Consider the following 24,908-nt stretch of genomic DNA (forward strand, 5'->3'; position numbering starts at 1 on the left):
TTGGAAAGCAATGGAGCTCTATGGCTCAGAGGAATAACATATATTTTGGATGGACAGGTAAGTGGGATATATTTATTGCTGATTTTTTGTCTTTTTAGTTTTGTTGACAAGAAAATATAGAATATCCTTATCCTTCAACCTTCGGTATTTACAACATTTTGACAAAACATTGTGTGTGTAATGTGCACCATACATATACATGCAGCTTTAAAATACATAAAAATATAAGGTGACGTTTTGCAGTTAGTGCGATCACAAGCATACCTGTACTGAAAGTGGTGGTGACGGGGTCACTGGTGATGTCTCCACTCCTGGAGATGAGCGACACCGTGTACTCGGTGTCTGGCCTCAGACTGTCGATGCTGTACTGTTTGTCTGGGGGGGAAATCTCCGCACTGTTTTCATCAGAGGGGTCGGAGGTTGGCCCGTAAAACATGGTGACTCTGTCCACAGGAGCCACTGGCTGAGACCAGCTCACCAGTGCCGAGGAGTCCGTCACATCCTTCACCTCCACCTGCCGGGGACCGTCAATCTCTGGGGAGGCGGGAGTTCAGGTGAGGGTGGCAAGGGTGGAGAATTGTTGAGTGGAACATAAAAGGAGATAAAATATGCATTAGAAATGATTCACTTCCCAATTTCCAATAGATAGTGATCAAATTACTGACAGCGAATGGCTGGCTCGCTATAAAAATGACAAACAACTGTGAATATGATTGACTTCCAATCTTTGTGCTAAGCCGAGAGAAAATCTTTATATTTACCAAACAGACACGACAATGTTTATTCTCAGAAAGCAAATGAGCGAATTTCCCAAGAACGCTGTGCTATTGCTTTAAGTGTCTGCAAAGGTTGTGTGTCTGTTCAATTCACTAATTAATTAAGAAAAAGTCAAGCAAAGACCCAAATATCAGCTAACACAAGTCTGAGTCTAAAGTACAGGATACTGTACATAAAACAGCAACTTGGCTCTCTCATAAGTTTGTTCAACACAGGAAAGGCTGATTCCCTTTCACTCTGACATCGTGTCTCCTACCTGACTAATCTCCTGTGTTTACATGTGTGGGAGACATCTTTCCTCTCTGTGCTAACAGGACCTCTGAGGTTTAAGCGGTACGAAAGGTTTAACCTCACTTCTATCATTCATTTCTGGGAGCTGTGTCTAGTTTCAGCTTATACAAATAAATGACATCAGAAATGAAATGGTGCGATACCCAGGGAGTCCATCGACACAGACTTGTAAACTAAATGGCTTTTCCATGCACAAAGACGGTTGTTTGGCCTGGCGTGCCATGACGATTGCACAACTGGAAGGATTTCACAACATAACGTATGGAGTAACACTGTAATAAAAGTTTCAGTGTGCAGAGGACAAGAGCTAAGAGCAAGATTAAGTGAAAGTGAAAAAAACAGAAACAACTATAACATGGTCATCCTAGGCTGAGATTCAATTTGTTTGAGTTATTACGCTTCACCTAAAATCTGTTAGATGGAACTGTGGAGAGCCAGCAGGGATTTCCTGTTGTTACTCTTCTCTTCATTATGGAATTTCACTCTGACATTTATGTATTATTTTTTTTACTCTGTGCTCAAGTGACGTGGAGATTATTCGTACCAAACCAAACTGCTATTAGCTGCCAGACAGTGCAGGGAAATGACATAATCATGCTATCTTTGATTAGAGCTCCATCATCACGATGAGCTAGATAATCTGCGTGCTAAGTAAAGGTTTGTTTCCTGCCTGAAACTCACTGGTAGTGACTGTTTTGGATGTCTGGGGTCCTCTGGTGTTGTTCTTGATGATGTTGATGGAGACCTCATACTCCTGTCCTGGTCCAAGGCCTGGCTGGAGAAACTGGTTTTGCGAGGGTGGAAGTGTGCTCATGACTTTTCCATTTTCTTCTTTCTGCTCGGACACATAATGGATAAACTGATGTAAAACATCCTGTTAACTCCACCCACACAAGGTAGTCTTAATTATTATAGATTTCAGTCGAAAAGAGAAAGTTTTGTTAAGTTGTGATTTGTGATTAAGTTATTATCATTTAGTATTTTTCATAGAACAGGTTTCTCCAGCAGATCTCCACCTATGTTAATCTGTATTCTCTTAAATGTTAAGTTTAAAGCTCCATGTTTTCTTCTTCTTCTGTGTTTTATTTGAAGTGTTGATCCATAAGAAGATATATTTGTGGTTTTAAGAACCAAAAAACTTCTCAGTGTAGTTTTAAGTGGTTATGATATGTTCGACAATTCTTCTGAACAAAGCTTTATTATCTAGGACTCATACCATCACTGCCCAGAGCTGATACATAGTGAAGCACATCACACAGCCCATTATCAAAATTAACACAGAGGTCAGAAAAAGGACAAGATATTTAAAAACTCTGCAGAAGCTAAAAAAATTTTAAAAGGCCTGTCCAACTTATCAGCTGGCACTTTCATTTTATTCCTTTTCAAAGAGTTACTGGCTCAGATTCAGAGCAAAAGATTAACCCACAGCTCTATTACGTCCAGACTTGCCCACATTGAAGTTTTCCATATGTCAAAGCAATTTTAATGGTTGCCATTGAAATAAATCTGTTTTGCTGACACTTCCAATAAGCTGGCATAGCTTATCACTTCTCGCCTTTTCCCTGTCAGTTAATAAAACCCTGGGCAGGCCTTCAGAAGAGATGTGCACACTGACCGTGTTGCGGAAATAGATCTCCCAGCCATCAAAGGGGATGTCCAGCTGGTCCCACGTTACCTCCACTGAGGTCTCCCTCACTGATTTGAACTTTAAACCCTCTGGCCGTGGAAGATCTGGAGGGATGCAAACAAAAATAATCAAAGCAGTTATTAACCTTTCTCTGTGGGTATCATCAGTCACCTAGCGTGGAGATTTTTGAGGTACCTGTGGCCACCCTCGCACTGACAGGGACGCTCCTCTTGTTGCTGAGAACAGCATGGACGCGAATCAGATACTCGATGCCAGGTTCGAGCTCTTTGACGGTGGCAGAGGTTTTGTCTCCAGTCACGGTGAACTCCTGGAGAAGACCACCGGGACTGGTGGGCACATACGTCACAAGGTATTCTGTCACCAACATCTCGTTGTTCCAGGACAGGTCCACTGTGTCAGAGGTGACCTCGCCGACAGTGAGGTCCTTTGGAGGAGACACTGGAAAAATTAAAGAAAGAAAAAAAAGAAAAACTGAGGGTGGTGTCTTGGGCAGTTTCTCATACTCTCAGTCACTAAATATCCACCACAAGGAGCTAATGCAACCTCCAGAGCCACATCTGGCTGTGGTGTGAAGAACTGCCAAAAAAGTGCGAACAAAGTGCAGACAAGGGCAACACACAAACTGAAAACCTCTTTTATATTCACTTAAATTGTTTCTCAGGATGAGTGGTGAGTGAGTTTCGAGAATAGAAGGAAATTACATCACTCTGGATTTGCTTTTATAGTACATTTAGTTGACACATGGAAACTGTCAGAAACTATGAAGTGCCAAATCCTTTTCATGTGTATTTTTTTTTTGCACTGAACTGAAGAGAGCTTCTTACCTTCTGAGCAGTCCTCTCCGATGTACCCCTCATCACACACGCACTGACCATTCACGCAGCGGCCTTTGTCCTGGCAGTTGTTGAGGCAGCTCAGCTCTGCACAGCTCTCTCCCTCATATCCAGTCTCACATGTGCACCTTCCACTGATGCAGCGCCCCCTGTTGTTGCAGTTGTCCGGACAGGCGAGCACAGAGCAGTCGTCTCCTGAGTAGCCTTCCTGACAGACGCACTTGCCGTCCTCACAATAACCTCTGGCCAGGCAGTCGTTGGGACAAGCTTTCTGACTGCAGTCTTCCCCGGTGAAGCCTTCGTCACAAACACACTGTCCGTCGACGCAGCGCCCGCGGTCCCTGCAGTTGTTAGGGCAGCTCAGTTCGCCGCAGTCCTCGCTGGTGAAGCCTGTGTGACACACGCAACGTCCATCGATACACTCCCCGCGGCCGTAGCAGTTAGAGGGGCAGGTCCTGATGCTGCAGTCCTCCCCAGCGAATCCTTCCTCGCACACACACTGGCCATTGACACAGCGGCCTCTGTGCAGGCAGTTACTAGGACAGGAAAGCTCAGAGCAGTCGTCTCCCTGGAAACCGACATCACATGCACACTGTCCATTTATGCACTGGCCTCTGTTGTTGCAGTTGTTCAGACATGCTAACTGGCTGCAGTCTTCGCCCTGGTAGCCCGCGTCGCAGATACACATCCCATTGAAGCAGGTACCTCTGCCGTTACAGTCGTTGAGGCAGGTGAGCTGAGAGCAGTCCTCTCCGCTGTAGCCGGCAGTGCAGACACACTGGCCGTCAACACAGAAACCATTACCTTGGCAGTTGTTGGGACAGGTGCTTTCTCCGCAGTCCTCCCCGGTGAATCCCTCATCACAGAAGCAGGTGCCGTTCTCGCAGCGCCCGCGGTCGTAGCAGTCTTTGGGGCAGATGAGCTCGGAGCAGTCGAAGCCAGTCCAGGGTTCATCACACACACAGTCTCCGTCGTCACAGTGGCCGCGGCCCAGGCAGTTGTTGAGGCACTTGGTCTGAGAGCAGTCTTCGCCAAAGAAACCATCCGAGCAGACGCATACGCCGCCCACACACTGGCCATGATCTCCACAGTCCACAGGGCAGACCTCGAGTGTGCAGTCCTCTCCAGAGAAGCCTTTGAAGCACTCACACTTTCCGTCCACGCAGCGGCCCCGGTCCTGGCAGTTACCAGGACACTCTGGCTCGGTGCAGTTGGGTCCTTTCCAGCCAGGCTCACAAACACAGCCACAGGTTTCAGCACTGAAGTTTCCATGACCGTTGCAGTAAGGTTTTGTTCCCACCTCACCTTTGATAAAAAGATAAAGAAATATTTTGATATTCATTTTCTCTGTTTTCTACTGGTTCGATAACAACTCTTTTTTTTTTTTTCTTGAAATACAATCAGCTTCTTCTTAGCAGTAGTTTGACATTTTGGAAAATCTTATTTGCTGCCTTGTTAAGATTTAGATGACATGATTGATACCACACTCCTGTCTGTGCACTTAATATGAAGCAACAGCTCGAAGATTGTTATCTTAACTCAACATAAAAACTGGAAATGGGGGGGAACAACTAGCCTGGCTCTGTCCAAAGGCAACAAGCTGAAGCTCATAAATTAACATGTTCTGTCTTGCTTCTTTAATCTGTACAAAAATACAAGTTTAAAAGCAAACGTTTGTAGGTTTTTGGGGGGTTGTGTGCAGGATTGTTTCTTGGTTGCACATCCCTTCTCTGTTTCCTTACTCTCGGCAAGGAAGCAAATAAGTATATTTCCAAAGATGTCAATCTACTCCTTTAAAGAGTGCATCATTCAGAAATGGTCCAAGCCATATTTTGGCAACGACTTAAGAAGACTCCTTACTTTCATTGATATTACAGCAACCGCATGTCATGTATTCAGAGCCAAATAAAGCCCCATTCAAATTCATTGGTAAGTTTTTGGTCTTTGCTGTATGACAGAGAAACTCACGCCCCCATATTGGATTCAAAAGAGCTCCCAGCAGATGAATGGAACAGATGTGCATTACACTGAAGGAGACTCATGGGGGTTGTGTATTATTCTTAATGGAGCACTTTTCAATGCAAAATCACTACTGCGGTGGCTCTAACACACAAATATGCCTGACAGACAAATCCCACCTACCTGTGACCTGTGCGCTGCAGCAGGTCCCGTCACCGTTGCACTGATCCCTCAAAGCCGAAACCTCTCCCTCAAGCATCTCCAACCGGCTTAGGAGGTCTTTCAGGCCAGGTAGCTCGTCATTGCAGCCGCACGCCTGCCGAGGTATGTTGATGCGGTGGGTGAAGACGATCTGGTTCTCCCCATCGATGGTGTGGTCGGTGATGTGATGCCCCGGAGAGACGGGTGCGTCTTTGGGAAGGAGCTGCGTGCTCTCCGGGGCGTCCAGGTTGACTGAGCACAGGGAGCTGCTGGGAACATTGACGTTGTAGACGTGGTTGAAAACCACAGGGTGGTCTGCACTGGGAAGGGTGACGTTGTGTTCTTTAGGGGACACCAGAGTCTGTCGCCGATGCCGTAAGATTTTCTTCACAAGCCCAGCATTTGATAAGCTGAGCAGAGCAGCAGTCAGGACGAGGCCGCCCAGAAGGCCTCTTGTACCCATGCTAGGTGTGGGGTGTGGATTTAGTAAAATAAATATCGGTCTGAACCTCTGACTAAAGGCCAATCCTGGTTAGAGGTGAAGGTTCTGGAAAACAGACAGAAAACACACAATATCAATGTAATGTTTAATGCTGAATATTCAACAGCCAATAAAACACAATTATTATATAAAGACAACAGCTTGAAAACCATCTTCTATCTGCACACACAGCTCACCAGCAGACCAGAGATACAAATAACAGCACCACCACAACGATACCCAAATAACTGACCTATTCCTTTAAGAATAAGAAAGTTAGAACGCTGAAAATTATCCACAATATATTTCATGATTATGACCAAGTCTCTTAAACCTATGGTTGTAAAAAATAATAAACAGCAGAGAAAGGCTTTTTCAGACTTTCCTCTAATCTTTTTCTGGATAATTTAACTCTTCAGGTCTCTGAGAACTATTCAAACCAAACAAAGGTTGGTTGAACTGCCCACAACTCACTGACATATGCATGGCTTACAGGATGGTTGAATAGCTCTCTCCTCACACCTTTCCTATTAAAGGCCGTCTGTGCATTCACACGCACTTCACGCCCTGATTGGTCAGCTGTATGGAGGTGAGAAAGGAGCCAGGGTTCTCCCGCAGCTCTTTATTCCGTCCTGACACAACGATTTCTGTCACTTTTCATGTGAACAACCGAGTGCGACACTGTGAATGACTTCCAGGAGAGACTGTCTGAAACTGTGCGCCCATATTCAAACAGTATCCAACCCTCTATATAATGCAAACTCACAAACACGTTTGCCTTCCAGCGTGGTGTGAAGGAGCCTCTAAACCTGGCCTTAGAGATTAAAGTGTTTACGTGAATAACTGCAGAATACTGCAGCTGCTGCTATAAGAATTATTATCATGAGACATCAGAAGTGAAGATATTAAAGAGTAAGATTAAATCCAGCAACTTTTTAGTCAGCAGTGATGGAGTTAAAGTAACCACTGCTCTGCTTATTGACCTACTTATTTGATATATTTGCAGAAGTTATTAAAAGGTCAAAAGAAACATAGTTGTCCCTACATCAAATTTCATTTAAATTCCTTACTTGGAGAGTTAACCAGGGAGACAGCACACATACCAAACAATCCACAGTTGTGCTGGCACATCAAGTTTTTTCACAGCATTGTTACACATATTTGTAAATTTGTTTTGCATCTTACAGCATATTAATGGCAAAGACTCTCCAGTGTCTATACATATAAAGAGGTAAAATAATATGAAAATCTGAAAGAAATACGCATAATTCATCCCATACACACACCACTCCTCCTCGCCCACGCATCACTCAGATGACTTCATCAGCTGGACATGAACAACACTATAATTTGCGGGAGACAAACTAGAACTAATGACAAGCTTCATCCTCAGCGTGGGAAAGCATCCTCGGATTACTCACTGCACAGTTTCCAAAGGATCTGGTTAAGCACAGGATAGTGAAAATCAATACAAAGGGCCCACAGTGACTGAACTGACTAACAGTACTGGCTTCTTCCATATTACTGGAAACATCTTGGCCTCAAAGACCTTTTGTATGATATAACAAAAGCAGTGACACTAAATTACCTACAACAGAAAAGCTTCATGGTAGAATTTGCAGGTGAATCTGTTTGCTGTCTGGCTGACTACAGCATCTTGTGTTGAACATCTCAACTTCAAACAGGCAGCAAATGTTGACCAGACAGGATGTGTGCCCTCTGGTTTACATGCTCATCTGCTGCTATGTCTGTAAGGAAGCAAACTACACTTCTATGAAGGGGTTGCATATCTGCCAGTGATGGAGGATCTGGTCCAGAGTTTTTGACTGGTAGCTGCTGAGAGCGCTTTGCACGTGCAAACAGATGAAAAACGACTTTCAGCAGGGGAATTGTTTCTGCAGTTATAGATATGAAAACGCATGTGGTGCACTTGGATTTCAGTTCTCATGAAGACTTCTGGAAAGTATTTGAGATACTCAGTAAAAGTAGCTCAACAAAGGCTCAGCAGAGTGTTTGTTGCATCTCAGTGTAACCATGACTGCTTCACCCCCCCCCTCCCGTTTATTTATGAGAGGCCCATACTTCATCCTCCAGAGACTAAAATCAAAACAGATTATGGCTCCTGCACATAAATAACTTTCAATCTAATCAACACCAATCTATATCTATCTCCTATATGAATTTGGTGGGCTGCACATCATCGCCCACTCACAGACAACAGCACTGGTTTATTTTATCTACAAAGCAAGTCTGGGTAAACTTCTGTAACCGCGCTCAGTTACACTTCACTGTAACTGGCGGGTTTAGACTATCCCTCAACTCTGTGTGGCTTAATGAGGAGCGGGAAGCTTCCTTATCTTTGAGTATCGCCGTTTATTATCTTAACATGAACAGAATATGTGCTGGTCAGTCATTGTTAGCTCACTACAGATGGCAGAACAGCAAGTCATTTTAGCACAGAGACTAACTTAGCTAGCGGACAGCCGTTATTTTAAAATAATGGCATATCGCACTCTAGCTAGCTAGCTACCTGAGAGCTAGCTACTTAGCTAAAATGCTATATGCCGTTTAATGAACATTTCAGGGCTTAAAAAAAAAATACAGCGACCCACTCGTAACTCTTCTCATGATCATTTCTACAAATAATAGTGCACATATACTGTATCTTCAAACAACGTACATAAGGACGTTATTACACAATATTTACACACTGTGCTTCTTTACTCACCTGAAGCACATCTCATAAACTGGCAACGTCTCATAACTGCCAGTGACATTTGACAACTACCTCCAACAGAGGGCGCCCCTGAGCCAATAAATCCATACAGATACATAAAAATAAAATCATGAATATTACAGCAAGTGGACTCGTATACAAACTCTATTGCACTTCCGGCTTACCTCTGTACCCTCTATCAGCTAAATATAAGGGGCGAAAAATGAGAAGTATAAGTAAATAAAAATAAATGCTGAAATACATAAATGCAAAATAAAAGCATTTTGGTAATAAAAAAAAAAATGCTATTTCTGTATTTTTACATTTAATTTCTGTATTTCTACATTTATTTATGCAATTATTTCATTATTTCTATATTTATGACCATAGGGTAATTATCTATTTATTAATACTTATGTCATTTTTTGTCCTTCATACAAATTGCTGTCATGACGTATATGTGGTATTTCATGTTTTATGCTGTATTCTAATATGAGGTGTGTTTGTATGGTTGCTATCTTGGCCAGATCTCTCTTATAAAAGATTTTTTTTCTTTTAATCTCAATTGGACTTCCTGCTAAAATAAAAGGAAATAAATATAAATCTATAGTTGTCTCATGCCAGCCAAACACCATCGTTCCATTGTAGTTAAGCCAAAATTGAATGGATATAGTGTTTTATTGTCAATCTGTGGTATTTAATCATACTGACACAACTTGTCTCGATGACGTGAACACAACTTAACACAGGAATCTTTCCATCCCAATGGATTTTCATCTAGAATATCAGAATCTCAGTAGACTTTTAAGTGACAAATTATACTTGTCCACTGCTCTGCATTGTTGCTGTTGTTGCTAAGATTATTGACTGAGTGGTTCAGGATTAATGGGCAGGTCGAGCCGCTGTGTATTCACTTCTGTTCCAAATTATGAGGAGGACTCTGATGGATTTTCCAGTAAGGAATGCTTAAGATTTATACTTGGGAAAACCACTATAACAGATTAAGAAGAAGCAGGAATCAACAGACAGTGATGTGACAAGTTGTGGGCTGTCAGCCACCGGTCTCTGAAAACAGCATGTGTCCTACAAGCTGACAGGAAATCTGGTGGTTTTATGCAGATCAGAGATCATGACAACTAGATGTTGTCTTTTGCTTTTTGCTTTTTTTTTTTGCTTTTTTTGTTTGTTTTTTTATTCTATTACATTTGGATGAGAGGCAACATTATGTTCTCCCCATATCGACTTGATGAGGATGAAAAACAGTCACCACTGTGCTTTTAAACTGTAGGGGTTGGTATGAAGGAAAGTCCCCTCTCATCAATCCTCTTTTCCTTCCTTTATTGTCGTGACCTTTGACCTCCCCTCTGACCTGACCTTTCCTTCTTCAAGTGCCCCTTGCCAGTGTTTATTCACCCCTTAACGTAATCTGTTCAGGCGCAGATATTAAAACTGAGCTAGAGTTTCACGAGTTCTCGCACATCTGGTGAGTGGCGGGATAAAGGCAGGTTACGTCTGCTGTTGTAAATCTGAAAACTATGTCTCGAAATATGTTTCTGATCTCCCTGTAGAAAACTTTACAAGACGCAAAGACTGATAATTTGCAGTTTTGGAGGTGAAGAATGAATCCTTTAAAATCCGCAACATATCTGCTGCCATGCATTTCAGGTGCTCTGGGTTCAAAAGATGTCTCAATGCTATTGGTAAAATATGACTAATATTACTTTATTTAAAGGGTTCTGCAGGGTTCACAAAATCAAATTCAATTTTCATCACCTTTAACACATAATAATGTGATAATAATAATTCTACAAAGAATGACATAAAAAAACATATGTTCACAAATTTAGTGATGTTTATGCCACCATTTGACAGAAATATATCTAATCAATTAATGTGACCTGGACCCATGTGAGTGGCAGAAAACTGCTGGGTGCGCTAAGGTGACATTGGATTAACCAATTACAAAATAATTAGTTTTGTCTGAAATTGATATTTGCCCACTATGAGACTGTAAGCCTCTTAGCTCCTGTAGCTAACAGCAGCAACTGTGTTTGCTAAAGATTGGATTAAACCGCCTCCTACAGACAGCCACTAATGTTCCTGTGTAAAAAAAAAATAATTCACACTTTTAAAACCTCCTTTTTTATTGGAGGAAACTGAATTAAATGCTTCTTAAAACTTTTCTAAACCTGCAGATTTCCTGTTTATACAGAGGTGATGTGATGGCTGCAGCCACTCATCTATATTCAATGAGAGCCGTGGTGCCCACAGTGAAAACGACAAGCAGAGCAGACCTAGGGGTTGACTGAGGACATGTCATTTGACTATGGGGGACGTGGGAAGACAATCTGGAGAGAAAATTGAAATAAATATAACCTGTTCACTAAGCTATAATCCAGAATTGCTGTAGCTTTAGAGCTCTTCCCCCATGCTGGCAGCGAGAGGGGAATTTTCCCACGTGGAAAAGAGAAACCGGGAATGTTGGCCCCGGACTGAGGACATCTGTTTTGTCAAAGAAGAAAAAAAAAAGAAACCAAAAAAAAAAAAAAAACAGGCACCAAGGTGCTTGTCCTGCGTCCAGACAACACTTCAGTTACCTCAACCTTAAGTAAAACTGAAAGTACTGCTGCATACATTATTTAATGGTTAATTTGTCGTCTCTGATCGTCTCCGTCTGTGCAGTCACTCAGATGATGGACTGCTCCCGTCGTCTTCATTTCACTCTGTGATTCAAACCATCCACGTCCAAGAGAACAATACAAGCACAGCGTGTCTGGACACTCTGCTCATGGAAAGCATTTGCCGCCGACAGCAGCGTGTCAGGACTCTGGTCAGTGGTTTAACATTAAACCAGTGCATCTGCTTGTTTGTTCATCTGTGACATTTCAGGGTTTTTTTTATTTTCCATGAATGGTATGAAAGTCTGATTCTCACAGCATCTGGAACAGCTGGAAACCCTCTCAAAAAAAAAAAAAAAAAAAAAAAAAAGTTAATTGGAGCAGTTACTGTAACCGATACAACAATAACAGAAATTGCAACACCTCATTAACATCAGATATCCTCAAGTGGTCGTTTAAGAATAATAAAGCTGCACTGTATTGTGTCCCCAGGTGAATCTGAACAAGATGCAGACTTCAGTTTCAATTTCAAATATCCCCCAATTTAAGATACGCAAGAAGTGATGTGTTTTTCTTAGAGCTGGACCGATTAGATTAGAGACTATTTTCATACTTGTTCACACGTTTGAGTCATTTTTCAATCTAAAATGTCAAATAGTTGCTGGTTCCAGCTTCTAAACTGTGAGGATTTGCTGCTTTTCTTTACCATATCTGTCAGTAACCTGAATATCTTTGGATTTTGGACTGTTGGTTGGACTAAACAAGCAATCTGAATATGTCACTTTGGTGCTCTTGGGAATTATAATGGACATTTCTTTAACCTTCAATTTCCTCACATTTCATTGATACAATGACCTACTAATCTGCTGAGACAATAATAGTCCTGGTTTTTGGTTCTCCATCAGTGTGTGCAAGTTTAAAGTTCTATATTAATACTGTGACAGTATCAAAGCCTCAGTCCACAGAGAAATGCACACAGCCTGTATTCAGAAACTGAGCCTTAAAACCAGCCGTCAGGACTTCTTGAACTCTGTGATGTCACAACAAAGCAGTCACCAAGCCCCGCCCACCTGGACCCACCATCCAAACCTTTACAGGATTTGGTTTCTCTGAGTGTTTTTACCTGAAATCTGCTGTATTTTTATTGGATCACTCAGAAAACAGTGAGCCAATCAGAAGAGATGCTCAGAGCCTCCTCTCTTCTGATTGGTTGATTGTTACTAGAGCTCCAGAGAGAAGCCTGAGAGAGGAGATGTAAAACTACACTGAGATGGTTTTTGGTTCTTAAAACGACAAATATAACTTCTTATGGATCAACACTTCAAAATAAAACACATGAGAGGAAGAAAACGTGGAGCTTTAAGAAAATAAGAGCAGCCATCTGTGCTTAGTCAACCTCATAACCAACATACCTGAATCCAGACAGATTTACAATGTTAAACAACCTCAGAGAACCTGCAGTTATATAATAATATAAATATCATTGAAGTATTCTGTTTTGTAAAATAATGATCTAACTTCATGACGTCCGTCTCAAGAGAAAACAGACATGGATGACTGGACAAATGACCCAGCCTAATGCCCTCACTCACCCTCAGTGTCACCACTCTCAGGCTGCACAACTACATTTCTGTTTCTCCACTGAGGCTGGAATTTGGGACACTGAGGAGAAGAAAAAAAATCTAACACATTTTACATAAAATGCAGAGGCGTGTGATGCTGAGTTACGATCAACCCCTGGCTCTTTGTGCAGAGGTCACGCAGAGGGAAACAGTGTAGGCCGAGCCCTGGGGGATCTCCAGCTCCTAAAACCAGCTGGTCCCTCTGACAGATATTTGTTCCCTCAGACACCTTTCACACTCAGACACATCCCAGGACACCCTGCACATAGCAGAGACGCTGTAAAACACTCTGGCCTAAATAGCTGCGGATGGGAGATAATGTGCGTTTTAGGTACGAGTTGGAGAATTGTGTGAGGGGGGATACATCAGAAGAACTGAATGATTACAATCTTCTTCCGCTGAAATATTCATTTCTGCTGAATGTGGACTCAAACCCATCACACAAAAGGATAAAACCCCAAGTTAAAGCCAACGTAAAGCCAGACTTAGATTTCAATTAAGCAGAGCTAATGGACTGAATGGATGAGGAATTTTTTCTCCTTCCCCAAACTCGCAATTCCTGCACCATCACCACTTTTTCCCTCCATTTAATTCTCTGCGATGGAAAAATGACACACAATGAAAACTGTACTGCACTGCCCAAGGTAATGTGATGAATCATCGGGTCTGCACAACCTCACCAGACAGAGGGACAATTATGCAAAAACATGCACACACACAATCACTCACAGATGGAGAGTTTTATCTATTGTATTGATCTATAACCTGAGAACATTTGTGAGAATCTGTTTTTGGCGTGAAGCGTGTGCTGGCTATTGGCCCTTCTTCTGTTAAAGGTGATCAAAGCTGCGGGTAACTCTTCCACATGTTCCCTCCCTCAGCAGTCAGTCATCACCTCTGATCTCTGCATTGGCTGCTGTGTGTGTCAGACTGAGGAAGAAGTTACAGAATACACCAAGAATGTACCTCCAATAATAACCTATAATCAGTGCCTTCTGCTGCTCTGGTAACCTGCGATGCAATTTGCAATTCCATGCAATGAATTCAATTGAATTCAACTCAAACAAATAAGAAAGTCGCCAAAATTGATTTTTGTCCCATGAAATCCAATCAGAGAAATATATAAATATATCTTCTTACCGGTATTAGTGCAATTTACTTTTTTTTTTTTCCCCCAAGAGCCCCTGCAGGTAAGATGAGATGTTCCTCTTGAGAAAATGATGCTACGCTCCGTTGTTGTCACTGCTCCGTCTTGCAGCCTCTCCAGCAAGGTGGCAGCTCTGTCAGTCCTCCCCTCAGCCAGCTCCTTATCTCCCCTCAGCGCTCACAGCTCAGGCTGGGGTTCAGCTCCTCTACCGACAGAGAGAGAGACAGAAAGAGAGAGAGCAAGAGAGTGGGAGTAAATGTCTTTTAAAGTGTGAGGAGTGTTTAGATCTGACCCCCATTGCTTTCGCTTTAAAACTCCAACCCTTAAATAGCCGTCACTCTCCCTCCCTCTCTCTCTCTCCCTCCCTTCACAGCCCTTCCCTCCCTCCCTCTACTGTAACTAATGGATGCAGAGCCTGGGCTGCTGCCTTTAAATGAGATGCCAATGTGACTGGGAGTCATGACAGAGCGAGCAGCTCTTGTGGTTGTGCAGGAAAATTAGAGAGAGGGGAAAGACGGGAAAGTGAAGTCAGACCGTAGACAGCAGACAGACGTTTCCTTTCAACCGTATTAACTTTGCAATAATGATTTGTGATTTTCTGCTGCACGATTAAGGCTGAAAAAATAAATCTGAAGCTTTGATCAAATTATATTTCAAATTTCAGGGAATCCTCCCTCAGTTTCTTCATTTCCATACTCCTTATTTCACAGTGTGAATCTTTCTCCAGCTTTGTCACCGTGATGGATCATATACTTTAAATCTGCGGCACATTCTCTGATTGACTCGTCAAAGTGTAAAGTGGATATAGAGCAGAGTGGCCAAGCTTATTTCCTAGAGGAAATGTTTCCTTGCTCAGACACAGTTATTTCTTGTGCAGACACAGTTACATTTTCATACATTTACCAGATGGGACAAGCAGGAAACTGACACATATTTAACTTTGGCATTCGGCCATCTTTGATTAAAATAAAACCACGCTGCTGTGAGGGAATGTGTGATATTAGTTGAACCTGAATGTAAAACTGCAAGACTACTTGAGGCTCCGCCGGGCAACATGCCACCATACGGACAGTCTCCACACAGTTTAACCTTAATATGATTAGATGAGGATAAGCATCGGCTTAAATCTTTAAAGTGAGTGTCTTCAGGACTGGTTAAGAAGAAGAAGAAGAGTAAGAACATGTTGTTTTGTTTGATTGTGTAAAGACAAGTTAAATTGATCGAGCTAATTCAAGCGACCGCTGCCTGGTAACAGTACTTCACATTTACTCTTGGCAATGTCATCGAGCGACCACAGGACTGTTTGAGGTTTTCCCTCGACACTGTTTACAGAAAGACTAATGAATGGACAAGTCCCATCATTATAGAAACCAAGGAGGCTGATGGGAATCTCATTAGTTCTTCCGATGGGGACATGAATGTTAAATGTCTTTACAATCCTTCCAATAGTAGAGACATTACAGTTTAACCCACACATGCCAACCTGCTGCTGGAGTGAGGAGAAAGCTCCTTCTCCTTCAGCAGCGTCATTAGGATTCATCCTCTGGGCAACATTAAGGTCTACACAGAAGTTTAATGATAATCCATTAAATAGTTGAGATAAGAAGTTGAGATATTTCAGTCTGGACCGACTGATCAACAGACACACCTCTGTGATAGAAGAAGTGGCGCTCACAAACAAATAAGTGTAATACGTTTTTTTACACTTAAATTAGCAGGTATGAGTCTGCAGCTGAGAGGACACACAGAGTCATCACATGCAGTTACAGAGCGAGAGTGAGCTGCTAGCTGCTGCGCAAACTGGTAAAACAGACCCGTTGGAGCTCCTGTCAGTGTCTGAGCCTCCGTTTGAGACGCTTTGATCAGTGATTGTGTGTTGTAAAACATATATATATTATTTATTATATAGGGTTGCAGCTCACTCTTTCATCCCCGAGCACAATGTAGCTGCGGTGTTCCTGGTGTAACAGCACCATGCTGGGCAGGTGACAGGTGTGTTTATACTGTGCGTGCTCTGAAAGACAGAGAAGGGGGGGGGTGTTGTATCTACATCAATGCCGATAAATATGCGACGTCATTTGGGTGTAAATGCCGACTGCACCCTTTCCATTGCAGACAAAGGCTCAATGTTAACGGGTCTTGGCAGGTTTTTTTGACCAGTGGAAAAGGGGCTTAAATCAGCAGCGAACAGAAACAAAAGAAACCTTCTTCAGTTTTTCTGTCTGTTGCAACATTGCCATCTCCAGAGCCATGCTCCTAATGTGACTGATAAAGGCCTGCACTCAGACAAAAACGTTTAATAAATACAGGAAGAAGCGGCTGAAGAAGGGACAGTGAACGAGAGAGAGTTTCTTGGTCAAGTTGTCAGCAGTCATCATCTCAACTGTCACTATATTGAAATTTGTTGCCACAATCGATGGATTATCTTACCAACGATTATCTCTTTGATTAATCAATTAATCATTTGGTCTTTAAAATATCAGAAAACTATGAGCATTACACTTTCATTAAACCCAAAGATATTCAGATTACTTCTGGAGAAGACAAAGAAAAACAGCAACTTTTCAAATTGTTGTTTTGTTAATACATAATAATAATAATAATAATAATAATAATACATAATCATAATAATACATAGTCATAATAAAAAATGCATTTTTCAAGAAAAACAAACAAACAAACAAGAAATTCCATTTAAAACCGTTAGTCCTGGTTTTGTTTTTATAAACACGGAGGAAAAGAAAGAGTAGCATCCAAGAGTCAAAATAATGGACTGAAACAATAAATCCTGACTAATCTAATTTCACAACAGCGCTAAGAAGATTTGCCACTTTTCATTGCAGGCTGGTAAACAAAGCCACAAAAATACAAAGACAACAAGCGTCTTTCCTTTAAGGTCTTGTAATGATAAATAGGAAACATGTGCATGTGTGAAATGGAGGTCAGGTACGTGTTGAAGAAGCGGGTCCACTCACAGACTCAAAATCATAAAATCTGCCACCATTCATCAAATCAAATCTTCTCAGAAGCCCCCAGGGATCCGGCGTGAGGGACTCCCCTCGCTCAGAGAGCGAGGAAACGTGTGTGGAGCGGAGTAAACGGGTCACACCGTGGCCCCTTTTAATTTAAGGCTCCACGGGTGTTTCACGCTGTCTGCGATACGGCACATGTGGTTCAGGCACAAACTGCTGCCACAGTGAAGCCTTTGGAATGAGCTGATTTTTCTACATTAACGGCTCATAAAATGACCAACTCCAGCTCCTTTGGGGTGTCAGCAAGGATCCTCACAACCTTTATTACTCTTTCATCGAGAGCGTCATGACGTCCTCCATAACCTGCTGCTTCCACTCCATCAGCCTCCTCCTGCAGAGCAGTCAGCTCCAGAGTTATTGGACTCCCCGTCAGAGACCCCCCTCCACCCTAAGTGAGCAGGATCCTACAGGACGCCTCACACGCTCTGTTCCCTGCATTTGAGCGACTCCCCTCGGGACGCCGGCTTCGCTGCCCGGGCTGTAGGACACAGAGGAGAAGGGCGACCTTTGACCCCACGGCTGTTCAGCTTCACGTACTTATACTGCAGCCTACATATGTTATACATATAAGATTATCTTCTCATAACGCTAATTTTTTTAATCAGAGTTTGCACTGATGTTGATTTTCATGCTGTTTTAATGTGTACAGTTTGTCTTACACTGGCTGTGTTTTTGAGGTCTACTCTATTGCTCCCTGGAGACAAATAAAGTTTCTTGCATTCAATTGAAATGTGATCACAGATGTAGACAAACAGTGTCCCTAAGCTAATATCACACCAACAATAATAATCTTTTGTGTCTTTATTGAACACAGCCATTAAACGTCCACAGTGCTGGTGGAAAAAGTATGTGAACCCTTGGATTTAGGAACTGGTTGAAGCCAGCTCTTCAGTAGCTGCTGATCAGAGCTGCACCATGTTCAGAGGTTTGGACCATTCTTCCTACAGAGCTGCTTCAGCTCTTGGATGATTCTTGGATGTCTGGTGTGAGCGACTCTCTTCAGCCCACAGCATCCCTGCTGGGTTACCGTCTGGGTTCTGTCTGGACCGAAGTGGTGGACCGACAAAACCCAACAACGGAAATCTCTAACACCCTGCTGCTAGCGTGACTCAAGGCGTTTAAAGCTGACATCTACCAAGGACTCTTGGCACCAAGAATGAAACTGAAAAGTGACAATAAACAGAGGCTCAAGAAAAAGTGCAGCGACTTTAATAGTCAAACACCTTCATGAGTAAATCTGCCAAGCAGATGGTTCAGTGAGGAGACTCGGACCTGACCAAAACCATCGACTGTTAAAACAACACAGGTGTTCTTGTGTTGGAGATTAAAGTGGCCGTTACAGATATTGATGCTCCTCAACTTAAAAGCATCCGATTCATTATTCTGAGTTTTGACTCAACATGTGGCCAGAATAAAAAACAAAAAACAAATATGAGTTTGATTATACAATGTGGAGAAAATGTTTTAGCGTTTACAGCTGTAGCTTCAACATGGTATACATTAAAAACTCTTTAACCTCCTAGGACCTGACGTCCACATATGTGGACCTCACATTTTGGGTTCTCTAGACCACAATACTAACTTTTTCTCAACAAGGGCCTGGTGACCACATATGAGGATATTATACTGCCACTCAGTAATTGAAATTTAAAACTAATGTCCTCATATGTGGACATAATTTTTCTCAGGTCCCAATCAGCCTAAATAGCAAAGAGAAATTAAAAATGCACGCCATGCAAGAGTTCGGGTCTTCGGGAGGTTAAATACACAGAAAGTAATCCGAGACAAGTTGTTAAAAATTCACTAGTTTAAACTTCTCAGATGTGACTATTAGCTGTGTCAGTAGAATATCATTCAGTATGGGACTGGGTTTGAACAGTGTGTGATATATTTTGATCATCAAATGAATCATTTGTCATATAATAACACAATATGTCATAAATATAATATAATACTGTGTGTCAAATAATTCTTAACCCCCCAAAGTTCTCAACTGGGGGAGAATAATATGTTGATCATCTTTGGGTTTTGGACAAGACAAGCTACTGAAGACGTTGTCTAGGACTCTGACGAATGATGATGTCTATTTTCATTGTTTTCTAATGTTTTTATTGACCAATAATTTGATTGATCGAGAGAATAATAATAATAAGATCAGTTGATGTATAATGAGAATAATCTGGTATCTGGGCTCCAACTGAGAAATAAAGCTCATTAAAAACTTCAATTAACTGTTTTTAAGACATTACATTTGAAAGAGTCTCTTCTCTTTAATGCATTAAAACAAAGGCACTGGAATAAATTTCTATGTCTTGTGCACGTAACGTTTTGCTTTGAGAACTTGCCTGAGTTTAAACATGTATTGGTAGTTTACACAGCGGCATTCTTCCCTAGAAATTATAGCCAATTCAACCAATCCATACAGTGGTGCTGACGTGATGCTGGGTCCAGTTCTCTGTAATCTCAACAGACTGAGACTGAAACGGGGAGAAGCGTCTCCTGTCTCCCATCTGACCTTTGGGCAGGGTTGTAATCATAGAGCTTTATGGGTCATGGTTAGTTTAGGCTCGGCCGTTCATCCCACCTAAAATCAACTATCACATCAGTAATTCTAGCACTTTTATTTTTGTCAAACATGAGCTGCATGTGTTACGAAAGATATTTCACTTTCCTTTACGTACATGCACAAATTTAGCACTTTACAGCTACAAAATGCTGCATCTTTAAACACTCACCACGCTGCCCAAGAAGACTTCACTTGCTTAGTTTTTCCATCCAGGCACTGACTATGTTGAAATATATTACATAGTGTTTAATTATAAAGGTGGTACATTTTGTATATACAATTACTGTAAATGGCTTTAAAGTAGGAGGTACACTGTATGTACTGCTTGATCTTCTCTAGTTAAAGACTACAAACCTGAGGGGAAAAAACAACAGGGAGCAGTCTGACTTAAAATAAAGTATTTGTGTAAAAGTAGCTGAAAATATTCACGACTAAAATTGTGTATTACATTCGTTTTGTTTAGTCTTTACTGTACAGAGTCACATGTATCTTGGTGGTCTCCCTCACTAGTCTCCATGCACAGTTTAGATTTACAGCTGCGTCATATTCTTCTTTTTCATTAATGATAATAATAATTTAACTGCAATTTTCTCGTCAACATCACCTGACTTGTGCTTTTCAATCACCTTTTGTTGGAGTTACTTGGTTTGTTCCTTTGTCTTCATGGTCTTCAAGGTTTTGCCACCAAAGTTGCACCTTTTAAGTTCAGGTGTATTTATTAGGAATGTCCTGATCAAGTATTTCTGTCCTTAATACCATTGAGAGTCATTTAATACTGGGTAATAACAGAGTCCAGTTTGGTGCTTAATATTTATATTATGATTAAAGGAGCTATATGTAAGTTTTGCTATTGCTACATAGCTAACGTTAGCATTAACAGCTGTTTATGTAACAGTCTAGAAGAAATGTTGCGAGTTCAGCATCAAACTTCATTCCTTTACTCACCAACGTTAACTCTTGTCCATCACGTCTTTTCTGCTACTGAAGTTAGCATGCTAACCAGCTAAGCCCTGGCCCGTCTTGTCACTTTACGGTAGCGACTCGCTGTAGCCTCCAATCTGCCCTGAAGATGCTTCTCAGAGGACGTATTATAACCTTGTCTTAAATATAAATGCAGCGATGGTCGAAGTTCTTGTCAAGCAACAATCACCGCTAGCCCCTTTAAATATGCAGTAGCCTTATTTTTTCACAAGATATTTGAGCCAAATACTACTTTAAAATGTAAAGTTTATAAGCTTAAATCATTAATATGATATGAATGAAAGAGTGCAACATGATGAGAACCACTAAACAACAACAGAAAGACTGTACATTGGTGTTACAGAGTGGTGCTCCCTCCCTCACAAACCATCTTTGGTTGAGTACAACAGCTGCACACAGATATATTCACATTCACATGCTGCCACTGTAGAGAGAGCAGCGCTGCAACACTAAGAAGCTGAGATGGACAAAACATCAAAATATACCCACAATGTTTTGTAGCCGCTGTCTTTCAGGTAGTAGCTAATTTTAAGACATGACTAAACCCTGCAGGAACCAAAAATATCACAACAATAAGGTCATGGTCCAAGATTCTCTAGACTTTTAGATTGTGAGATTTTTCCAGCGGGGTCATCAGATTTATGATCAACAAACCGTCAGTAACACATAAACACACCAACACAGAGAAGCTACCTCATTAGTTTTAATGACCCAGAGCAACTCTTGCAAAAACATGACAAACTATATCGTCTGTTTATGCTGGAAAATATCTGAAATAACTACATAGTTGGAGGGTTATGCAAGGCAATAATGACATGATTTAACTGCACAATAAATTAAATACTATCAAATGAATAAATACTGGCAGTGGTAGAGCTACGTTTCAAGAAACTTCAAAATATTGTTTAACACCCGACCGTGTTGAAAATATCAACAGTGCTGAGCTGAGTGACAGTCAGACATCTGTGGCAGAGACTGAAAAAAAGAAAGAAAGAAGGAGACAAAGACATCCTCATATGTGGCGATACATCCTCGTCAGTGTAACTCTGAGTCAGCTACAGGCCGTGTGCAGACACTGAGCAGACCAGAGATGTCGCCGCTCACACAAACATGAACTAATATGGCTCTGAAGACACTACAAATCCCTCTCAGGTCGCTCCCGAGGCGTGCCAGCACATCTGCTGAGAGCTTCTGATTGCAGTAACTAACAGAGCGGCTTCAACCACAACCACAAACTGCAAACTCTGCATGGAGATCCCTTCCCTTCCCTTTGTTGTCTCAGTGCGGTAGCTCTAATGAGCTTGTGCTCTTTGCAGATTAGAGGATCTGCACGTCAAGGCATTGGTTTAAGGATTAGAGAGACACTGGTGAATGATCTGCACTGAATGTGACCCTTTGTTGTTAACAGCTGTGTTTGGCTGTGTCGAGTTGGAGCTTAATCAACCACAGGGTCCGATATCTTTAATAAGATCAGTGATCATTCAGTCAGCGCTGTAGTTGATATTGTTAGATTACTTTATTGCTATTTAAACTTGGGCGTCTGAAAGAAGTCTCATGAGTTTTGCAAGTATCTAGTCATAAAGCAAAGTATTAGACAAATTAAAATCTTTTTCCTGATGATGGTGCTAGTGGAAAAGTCATTAAGATATATCCTCTGGGAACCACGATTGTCTCTACCAAAGTTTGTGCCAATCCATTTCACAGATGTGGTAATATTAGATAAAAAAGGTCAGAGAAGCACTAAAGTCAGCACGCCTCATCCTCTGGAGACTACGAATGCCTGTAGAAAATGTCCTTGTAATCCAATAATTGCTGAGATATTTCAGCCTGGACCAAAGGGGTGGACCAACCAACCAAATAATATCTCAACTCATACTAGAAAAGGTATGCCACTTGCCATTATTCAGATAACCGACTAATAATCATTTGAACATTATTTGAAAACGCTGCCCCGCTGTAAAAAAAACCACAGCCACATGTTCAGCCCACACTTCTCCAAAATAATCTCAGTACTTCATTCCCCCCTTTGGATCAGCTCATTTGCAGAGTTAATGGTCTTGAGCGAAGCTATGAGAGAAATTATCATTGTCAATTATAACAGACAAAGAAATATAAAGCAGGAAGTGGCTACATTATGAGGGTCTTTTGTCAGTGCTGCATGCGCCACTGAACTCAGTCTTGTAAAGTCAAGATGTTAAGAGGTTGTTAACCACAGAGTTTCCTGAAAGCAAGAGAAAGTTCAGCTGTAGACATCATCTGCCTTGGTCAGAATCTTATAATAAACCCATTACCTTTGGCTGCATTTGCTATAATTGCCTAATTATGAATAACCATATATATTTTTTTTTTTTACCACAAATGATGACAAAGTACAAAATCTTCATAGCTTGTCTTTGATGTATTTTGCTGACACAGCTCCAGCTTGTTCCAAATACTTGAACAATGCTATTGTCACAAAATCACTGAGGCTTGCCAACTCAAGCACGCAGTGGAAAATACATTTTCCCTTCAACAAATCTTCTTAGGCATTCAGAACAAGCAAAACACATTGTCCCAAAATACATCAGCAAAGTCTCAAAAGACAAAAATCTCCCAGAACGAATGGGTCAACTCGGATGTCATGTTCGACAATTATGCCGAGGCCTCAATTAACTGTATCACTGCCTTCGACTGTAATCCTCTCTCGGGTGTTGATGACATTCCTGTCAACTGCAATCCTACCAAGTCTCTGTTCTGTTTGGAATATATTTCTACAGACAATGGAGCGATGAACTGCTGGAGAGTCATTTAAATGTCTTCCTCTTTCTCTTGACCTTTTTGACATGAGACCCTTTAAAGCAAAGCGATGTCTGCTCATGACAGGAAATCCAAACCACTTCCAAATCACCAAAGTTGTGTGACCTCTCTTCACACTGTCACTTATTTCTAAAAAAACAGATTAAAAAGCAGATAGATTTTCTTAAATTACTAATTTTCCGTGATTATACATATCAAACAGAGGGAATTAAAAAAAAGACCTGCCTCTAATAAAGAGCTGTTACCTTCTGCAGTTGATGTAAATAAAGACCCTGATCACTTTTTGAGGACTTCTTCTTGGTGGTCTACTTTATTTTATTCATGGGCCACTTATTCTAATATGTTGGCAGCTTGACATTGTGGTTTAAAACATGTTATTTTGTGCACAAGCTATCCTTCAAAAGTCACGGCGCACAGCTGAAAGCATTCTCGGATAAGTTATAACTCTGGTTCTCTCTGCTGAGCCGCGCTTGCTGCAGGGCCTCCCCCGTTTCCAGCCCTGCCTCATTCCATCCAGCTGACATTTACCCGTTGTGGGAGATGGCTGGTCTTCACAGAGGCTACTCAGTCTGGCCTTAGTTAGCAGCTACTCAGCGCTTTTATTCTCACAGATGCGGGAACTCTGCGGCCTGCACTTGGACAGTGACACATGGAAAATGTGTGGGAGCACGAAACGATCGTTCTCACTCCTGTGACGTCTTTCATTGTGAGGTCCTTCGGTTTTCATACATATAAGAAATAGTCACATAAATTCTATGTGGGGAAATCTATAAAGAAATGTTAAATGATAACACATAGCTGGTGAGATCACTTTCCTTATCTGAGGCCAGTTTCTTTTCATTTAAATACTATTGGAATAATAAAGATCAATGTTACTATAACACCAAAACTTATTATTCTCTCCATAGCGTCTGTAGCTGACTGATGTGCAGATGAGCCAGCCAGTCATCAATAACTTTCAACACCGGCTCTGCTACATGGAGGGTATACACATGCATATACAGCCTAAAAATAAATGCATCATGCAGAGACGGTATATTTCAGACTAGCTGTCAGGCCACATCGAGCCAGCACAGCTCACAGTGTTTCTCTGCAGTTGACAAGACTGACGGAGATGTCTGCAGCTGATCATTATCTTTTCAAGATCCTTTTATGTTTGAATTACTGCCTCACGGTCGTCTGTCCAGACTCTTCAGATATGGATGCCGCTGCAGAGTTTCAAGGTGGACGCCCAAGCTTA

At 41.6% G+C, this 24,908-nt stretch overlaps 1 protein-coding gene across 7 annotated transcripts in view; it reads right to left on the minus strand.

Annotated features, from left to right (window-relative positions):
• tnca (tenascin Ca) overlaps positions 1-24,908 on the minus strand; it is a 60,051-nt gene that overhangs the window by 15,805 nt on the left and 19,338 nt on the right. For 4 of the 7 annotated variants that reach the window (XM_056403440.1, XM_056403439.1, XM_056403441.1 and 1 more), the window contains exons 1-7: positions 14,287-14,608; positions 5,692-6,256; positions 3,541-4,854; positions 2,891-3,154; positions 2,684-2,799; positions 1,750-1,903; positions 265-534 (exon numbers count right to left, since the gene is read on the minus strand). In XM_056403440.1, the coding sequence (XP_056259415.1) occupies positions 265-534; positions 1,750-1,903; positions 2,684-2,799; positions 2,891-3,154; positions 3,541-4,854; positions 5,692-6,172 (2,599 nt within the window). In that variant the 5' untranslated portion in view covers positions 6,173-6,256; positions 14,287-14,608. Of the gene's footprint in view, positions 1-264; positions 535-1,749; positions 1,904-2,683; positions 2,800-2,890; positions 3,155-3,540; positions 4,855-5,691; positions 6,257-14,286; positions 14,609-24,908 lie in introns of those variants that run through there. The other 3 variants (XM_056403443.1, XM_056403442.1, XM_056403438.1) reach the window with 2 other exon arrangements.

The sequence above is a fragment of the Seriola aureovittata genome, chromosome 18 (assembly GCF_021018895.1).
Source record: "Seriola aureovittata isolate HTS-2021-v1 ecotype China chromosome 18, ASM2101889v1, whole genome shotgun sequence".
Classification (NCBI taxonomy): Eukaryota; Metazoa; Chordata; class Actinopteri; order Carangiformes; family Carangidae; genus Seriola; species Seriola aureovittata.